This window comes from Cupressus sempervirens, chromosome 10 (assembly GCF_028749045.1).
Source record: "Cupressus sempervirens isolate cs-2001-9-10 chromosome 10, ASM2874904v1, whole genome shotgun sequence".
In the NCBI taxonomy this organism is placed as follows: Eukaryota; Viridiplantae; Streptophyta; class Pinopsida; order Cupressales; family Cupressaceae; genus Cupressus; species Cupressus sempervirens.
The window spans coordinates 734,701,118-734,708,225 of record NC_143127.1 but is presented as its reverse complement, the minus strand read 5'-3'; the positions used below and the strand labels follow the sequence as shown (position 1 = coordinate 734,708,225).

At 38.1% G+C, this 7,108-nt stretch overlaps 4 protein-coding genes across 4 annotated transcripts in view; 1 reads left to right on the top strand and 3 right to left on the bottom strand.

Annotated features, from left to right (window-relative positions):
* Window positions 1-7,108, bottom strand: part of LOC149535946 (uncharacterized) — a 48,986-nt gene that overhangs the window by 39,256 nt on the left and 2,622 nt on the right. The window lies entirely within an intron of this gene.
* On the top strand, window positions 432-1,683 carry LOC149535949 (uncharacterized). Its single transcript, XM_089803510.1, has 2 exons — window positions 432-968; window positions 1,103-1,683. Exons 1-2 carry the CDS (start codon window positions 617-619, stop codon window positions 1,681-1,683), a joined length of 933 nt encoding a protein of 310 aa, XP_089659636.1. The 5' UTR covers window positions 432-616.
* LOC149535948 (uncharacterized) lies at window positions 2,897-4,937 on the bottom strand. Its single transcript, XM_089806528.1, has 3 exons — window positions 4,351-4,937; window positions 3,808-4,213; window positions 2,897-3,673 (listed from the first exon to the last, which is right to left on the bottom strand). Exons 1-3 carry the CDS (start codon window positions 4,738-4,740, stop codon window positions 3,093-3,095), a joined length of 1,377 nt encoding a protein of 458 aa, XP_089662654.1. The 5' UTR covers window positions 4,741-4,937; the 3' UTR covers window positions 2,897-3,092.
* LOC149535947 (uncharacterized) lies at window positions 4,927-6,323 on the bottom strand. Its single transcript, XM_089806529.1, has 3 exons — window positions 5,552-6,323; window positions 5,168-5,400; window positions 4,927-5,052 (listed from the first exon to the last, which is right to left on the bottom strand). The coding sequence occupies exons 1-3, from the start codon at window positions 6,223-6,225 to the stop codon at window positions 4,949-4,951; spliced, it is 1,011 nt and encodes a 336-aa protein (XP_089662655.1). The 5' UTR covers window positions 6,226-6,323; the 3' UTR covers window positions 4,927-4,948.

Here is a 7,108-nt window from a genome sequence, read left to right as displayed (position 1 = left end):
CTAATTATCTTAAAATTGTTGTAGGCAAACTTTTGATGGAGAGGCACCCCACCATATTTTGGTCCCCTTGTGCAGCACACTGCCTTGACCTCATGTTGGAGGAAATTGGCAAACTTGAGTGGGTCAAGTCATGTGTGGAAAGGGCAAAAAACATATGTAAGTTTATTTATAATCATTCATTTGTCCTTAGCACAATGAGGAAGTACACAGGAGAAAAAGAGTTAGCTCGTCCAGGGATCACGAGGTTTGCCTCGAATTTCATCACCTTGCAGTCCTTGTTGACATCAAGGGATGATTTGAGGAGCATGTTTGTTGGGCGGGAGTGGATTTCATCTTCCTATGCTACGACCACTGCAGGGATAGATGTGGTGGATTGCATATTTGATGATGATGGTTTTTGGAAACCTGCTAGAGAAATACTTAAAGTAATTTTATTGCAATTTAACATTTAATATTTTACAGTTTACTATGCTAATTGTTTAATGATTTAGTTTTACCTTATATTATTGAATTATTCTATGTTTAAGTTTTGACTCAAATTTTTGTTTTACTTTATATGTAGGCCACTGAGCCTCTTGTATCTCTCCTACGAACTGCTGATGGGGAGAAGCCCTCTATGGGCTACATATATGAGGGCATGGATAGGGCCAAGGAGGCCATTAGAGCTCAGTATGCAGGAGTGCAGGAGAAGTATGCCCCTATTTGGGACATCATTGATAGGAGATGGCAGAATCAGCTCCACAGACCCATCCATGCAGCAGCTTACTTTTTGAATTCGGCATTTCGTTTCCGTCCTGACTTCAAGGCGGATGAGGAGGTTCTCACCGGATTATATACAGTGATCCAGAGGTTGAGTACTGATGAGGATAGCAGTGCTGCAATTATTGAGCTTGATAAGTTCAATAATAAAGAAGGGCCACTTTTCTCTAGCAGGGTAGCCATAGATGCTCGGGAAACAATACAGCCAGGTAAAAATTAAATAATATATTCAATGTTCATGAATCTAGATTCTAAACTTAAAGTTGATTATGTAATTTTAGAGTTAACTTGTAATTTGTAATTTGTAAATGAGACTAATTATTTTTATTTTCCCTTATTTCAGATAGATGGTGGCAAATGTTTGGGGCCACAACCCCAAAACTTCAAAAAATTGCCATTCGTATTCTGAGTCAGCCAAGCAGCGCTTCTGGATGTGAGCGCAGTTGGTCCATGTTCGAGCACATCCACTCGAAGAGGAGAAACAGGTTGACAGTGCAGAGGTTGAATGATCTTGTCTTCGTTCATTACAACCTCCGTCTTAGGATCAGACAGATTTTGGGCACTGACTCCTCTCCGATCATTCTGGAGGAGATTGATCCAGAATCAGAGTGGCTCACAGAGGTTGTAGATCCAGTCTTCACTGAGGAAGACCGTGCGTGGATTGACCAGGTGGATATAGAGGTTGAGGCAGCTAGAGCACGTTCTTCAGGCATTGGTAGATGCACACGTGCACGCACAGACACAGGCCCTAGCGACATTCGTGAGCCCATCTTATATGCGGGAGATATGGCTCGACAGTCCTCTAGGACCTACATTAGATGCTTTGCTACTAGGCAGACTGGATACTCAGAGGCTGAGGCTGAGGCTGTAGCCGAGCTTGAGGATGATGTTGAGAATGATGATGACTATGAGCCTGAGGCTTGAGCTGGAGCCTTGTTTTTATATTTTGTTTACAGATATTGATACTGAATCATCGATAGACATATGTTTCAAAGTTTCAAACTTTCATGGATCTTCATCTTAAATTCTTACATAAATTTATGATTTGATGTCTTATGGATCATCTTACATACATTCTATGATTTAAATCATTATGATCATTTGATTTCTATTTACTTCAACTAGCCTACAATTTACATTTTAGAATCTTAGATAACATAGTTACGTATGTGATGGATTTTATGTTTCATGTTTATGTATGTTAAGTTTTAACTTCTATTTGATGATGTTATAGTGTGCTTAAGTTATATTCAATAAAGGGTGCATGAAATAAGTTTTAAATTGTTAAAATCTTTTATTTTTAGGGTTTTTTCAAATTTGTCGATTCATCGCCGATTTATTGCCGATTCATTGCCGATTCACGATTCGATTCGGCCTTGCCGATTCCGATCCGATTCCGATTCACATTTCTTTGATCTTAATGGAGAGATTGGCTATGTAATGTTAACATTTTTGGTATTATGGATGAGTTAGATTCACCATCAGTACTTGTATACTTACAAAATGATAATGAGTTCCTTCAATCAACCAATGTTGATTGTATATTTAAATTTTGTAGAGTGATCAATGTATATAAAACTCTCTTGAATATTAAATGTCAAGTCTGGGATCAAGATATATTCAAGACCCTCTATAAATCGAGTGTAATTTAATTATATGAATTACTGATTTATGACTAAATAAAGATATGAAACTGGTATTATACAAGAGCCAAGGAATGGATTGTATTGGTATATAAATATATTGATCAAGTCGTTGTTTTGGATGGAGGTTAAATGCTTACAAACTTATCTATGTCACTGTTTTCAGATTTGTCTTGAGTCCATACAATCACAATATTATTCGTGATCTATAATGTTTAACTCAAAGAAACGTGAATCGGAATCGGATCGGAATCGGCAAGGCCGAATCGAATCGTGAATCGGCGATGAATCGGCAAATTTGAAAAAAACCTTTAAATTTAAAGATTTTAACAATTTAAAACTTATTTCATGCACCCTTTATTGAATATAACTTAAGCACACTATAACATCATCAAATAGAAGTTAAAACTTAACATACATAAACATGAAACATAAAATCCATCACATATGTAACTATGTTATCTAAGATTCTAAAATGTAAATTGTAGGCTAGCTGAAGTAAATAGAAATCAAATGATCATAATGATTTAAATCATAGAATGTATGTAAGATGATCCATAAGACATCAAATCATAAATTTATGTAAGAATCTAAGATGAAGATCCATGAAAGTTTGAAACTTTGAAACATATGTCTATGAATGATTCAGTATCAATATCTGTAAACAAAATATAAAAACAAGGCTCCAGCTCAAGCCTCAGGCTCATAGTCATCATCATCCTCAACATCATCCTCAAGCTCGGCTACAGCCTCAGCCTCAGCCTCTAAGTATCCAGTCTGCCTAGTAGCAAGGCGTCTAATGTAGGTCCTAGAGGACTGTCGAGCCATATCTCCCGCATATAAGATGGGCTCACGAATGTCGCTAGGGCCTGTGTCTGTGCGTGCACGTGTGCGTCTACCAATGCCTGAAGAACGTGCTCTAGCTGCCTCAGCCTCTATATCCACCTGGTCAATCCACGCACGGTCTTCCTCAGTGAAGACTGGATCTACAACCTCTGTGAGCCACTCTGATTCTGGATCAATCTCCTCCAGAATGATCGGAGAGGAGTCAGTGCCCAAAATCTGTCTGATCCTAAGACGGAGGTTGTAATGAACGAAGACAAGATCATTCAACCTCTGCACTGTCAACCTATTTCTCCTCTTCGAGTGGATGTGCTCGAACATAGACCAACTGCGCTCACATCCAGAAGCGCTGCTTGGCTGACTCAGAATACGAATGGCAATTTTTTGAAGTTTTGGGGTTGTGGCCCCAAACATTTGCCACCATCTATCTGAAATAAGGGAAAATAAAAATAATTAGTCTCATTTACAAATTACAAATTACAAGTTAACTCTAAAATTACATAATCAACTTTAAGTTTAGAATCTAGATTCATGAACATTGAATATATTATTTAATTTTTACCTGGCTGTATTGTTTCCCGAGCATCTATGGCTACCCTGCTAGAGAAAAGTGGCCCTTCTTTATTATTGAACTTATCAAGCTCAATAATTGCAGCACTGCTATCCTCATCAGTACTCAACCTCTGGATCACTGTATATAATCCGGTGAGAACCTCCTCATCCGCCTTGAAGTCAGGACGGAAACGAAATGCCGAATTCAAAAAGTAAGTTGCTGCATGGATGGGTCTATGGAGCTGATTCTGCCATCTCCTATCAATGATGTCCCAAATAGGGGCATACTTCTCCTGCACTCCTGCATACTGAGCTCTAATGGCCTCCTTGGCCCTATCCATGCCCTCATATATGTAGCCCATAGAGGGCTTCTCCCCATCAGCAGTTCGTAGGAGAGATACAAGAGGCTCAGTGGCCTACATATAAAGTAAAACAAAAATTTGAGTCAAAACTTAAACATAGAATAATTCAATAATATAAGGTAAAACTAAATCATTAAACAATTAGCATAGTAAACTGTAAAATATTAAATGTTAAATTGCAATAAAATTACCTTAAGTATTTCTCTAGCAGGTTTCCAAAAACCATCATCATCAAATATGCAATCCACCACATCTATCCCTGCAGTGGTCGTAGCATAGGAAGATGAAATCCACTCCCGCCCAACAAACATGCTCCTCAAATCATCCCTTGATGTCAACAAGGACTGCAAGGTGATGAAATTCGAGGCAAACCTCGTGATCCCTGGACGAGCTAACTCTTTGTCTCCTGTGTACTTCCTCATTGTGCTAAGGACAAATGAATGATTATAAATAAACTTACATATGTTTTTTGCCCTTTCCACACATGACTTGACCCACTCAAGTTTGCCAATTTCCTCCAACATGAGGTCAAGGCAGTGTGCTGCACAAGGGGACCAAAATATGGTGGGGTGCCTCTCCATCAAAAGTTTGCCTACAACAATTTTAAGATAATTAGAAATTCAAATTTCAAACATGTTAGAACTTAGAACTTAGGAAACTTAGAAATTCTAAGTTAGAATTAGAAAAAGTTCAAAATTCAAATAAATTTATTTTCAAAACTTAAAAAGTTAAAAGTTTACCTGCAGCAACATAACTTGCTGCATTATCCGTCACCACTTGCACCACATGTTATTCCCCCACCTCTGTTATAACTTCCTCAATAACCTCACATAAGTATGTGGCGTTTTTTACATGAGCAGAAGCATCAATGGATTTGAGGAACATGGTATATCCTACAAGTAACAAAACAACGAATTATAATTACTATTAGCAATCAACAAATCAAAATTTGAAATAGTCAATCACGATTCAAAATTATGTATGTAGGAAAGTAGAATGATCAATCACCTCCACAGGATACAAGAAAATTGAGGAGTGTTCTTCCCCTCCTATCTGTCCAACCATCAGTCATGATGGTGCAACCCTTTTCGATCCACTCCTTTCGGTTGTCCTCAAGCTCATGCCTCATATCCTCAACCATTTCCTCCAAGAGGTATCCACTCAACTCAGCCTCAGTTGGGGCTTTAAACCCCGGACCACAAATGGCAACTGCATCTATCATGTTCTGCCAATAAGGAGTCCTGTCACAAGTATCATGTTCTGCCAATAATGATATTGATTAGAAATTTAGATGTCAAAAACTAAAATCATAAAACAAGTAGATATAATTAAAGTTTTACTTTTACTTTTAACTTTAACTTTGAAGATAACAAAGAAAAAAGAATCAATTACCTGGCTGCAATAAATGGAATGTTGCAAAAGTACCAGAATTTGCAAATCTCTTTTCTGGCAGCATCATGAATCTCCTTGTTCAAACCCATGCCCTCAAGCGTGGGTTGGGAGCCAGGAGTAGTGCGGGGCACAAAGTAACTATCCATTCTGCTTTTCCGCACTCTAGGCCGCAATAGGTTGGTGTTGGACTCTGTCTCAGTATGAGACCGACTACCACTAACACTCACATGAGCACTAGCACTAGGATGAAAAGGAGGCCTAGAAGAACCCTCCCCAACACAACCTACGAATGCGGAAGCTGATGCAGATGCACTTGCAGATGTAGATGCGGTTGCGGATGTGGGAGCACGGGAGCCAATACCTCTTAACCCTTCAAGTTGCATTTTCTTAGTCAACTTGTCTTGTTCAATTTTTTCTAATGCCACTAAACAAGAGCATTTTGCCTCAGCGGTTTGTTGAGTGCAAACTGTGACATCATGGTCAGGTATGCCAGCAATGTGGTATTTCAATCTATAGATACCTCCCGAATTTATTTTTTCTTTGCAAAATATACATTTTGTTTGATATTTGGTTCTCCTAGGAAACTCTTCATTATATTTCCGGCATTCATCTTTTTTACCCATTGTGGAAATTGGAAAATGAAAGCAAAGGGCTGCTGCAATAAAAAAATTCATGTAAAAAATCAAAGTTTGCAACTAATAAACAAAAACTACAAAACAACAAACCCTAGTTTGCAATTTAGTAAAACTAAAAATAAAAAACATTCAAGATTTGCAAATGAACACTAAAAAAATTTCACAAAAAATGCATACTACACTAACATGCAAAAAAAAAACCAACACTTACCTCTTGCAAATGAGTTGAGGAGTGTTGATATTGACTCCTTAATGCTCCCAATACAATTTATGGCCTCCCCAAATGGATTTCTGATCTCTTTGGTGCTCTTCCTTCTTGCCGGTTGGAAACCTATGGATTCTCTTTTCTCTTCTTCTCTCTCACTCTTCCTCTCTTCTACTCATACTAAGCAAATAGAAGGCTCTTTAGGGTTATAACAAAGAGGAAAGTCAACTTAGAAAGCAAATAAAACATGTGTTTTTTTTTTAAAATTGAACTTTCTATCCTTGCTGCCGCGGCCGATTTCTGGAGATTCACGATGGCGATTTTGGCGATTTTTGCCATGAATCGCCGATTTTGGCGATTCAGGCGATTTACGCGAAAAAATCGCCACCAGCGATTTCCGATTCCAAAAAAATCGGGAGCCATGAATCTTAACGCGATTTCGGCGATTTCGGCGATTTCATGGCGATTTTTGGAACTATGATTAAGATATTGTGATCTCCCTAAACTAGTTTAATTGCAAGTTGAGATAGATAGTGCAAGTATAAGAAATTGAAGTAATATCTAGATATCCCTAACTGGGGACGTTACACAATTTCATCAGTGACTAGGATTATTTAAAGGAAATGTCATGAGATCCATCAGTAAAATATTTAATAAAGTAGAAATCTACAAGAAAGGAGGCAAGTTTTATGCATGCCTTGGGTACAGCCCAAGGAA

Excerpts from the sequence above, each read along its gene's own strand:
- LOC149535949 (XM_089803510.1), top strand. The coding sequence starts at position 617 with ATGGGCTACATATATGAGGGCATGGATAGGGCCAAGGAGGCCATTAGA. Across the intron at positions 969-1,102 it reads TCGGGAAACAATACAGCCAG|ATAGATGGTGGCAAATGTTT; the intron begins GTAAAAATTAAA and ends CCCTTATTTCAG.
- LOC149535948 (XM_089806528.1), bottom strand. The coding sequence starts at position 4,740 with ATGGAGAGGCACCCCACCATATTTTGGTCCCCTTGTGCAGCACACTGC. Across the intron at positions 4,214-4,350 it reads CTGCTAGAGAAATACTTAAG|GCCACTGAGCCTCTTGTATC; the intron begins GTAATTTTATTG and ends CTTTATATGTAG. Across the intron at positions 3,674-3,807 it reads TCGGGAAACAATACAGCCAG|ATAGATGGTGGCAAATGTTT; the intron begins GTAAAAATTAAA and ends CCCTTATTTCAG.
- LOC149535947 (XM_089806529.1), bottom strand. The coding sequence starts at position 6,225 with ATGAATTTTTTTATTGCAGCAGCCCTTTGCTTTCATTTTCCAATTTCC. Across the intron at positions 5,401-5,551 it reads ATTCCATTTATTGCAGCCAG|GACTCCTTATTGGCAGAACA; the intron begins GTAATTGATTCT and ends TACTTGTGACAG. Across the intron at positions 5,053-5,167 it reads TTTTCTTGTATCCTGTGGAG|GATATACCATGTTCCTCAAA; the intron begins GTGATTGATCAT and ends TGTTACTTGTAG.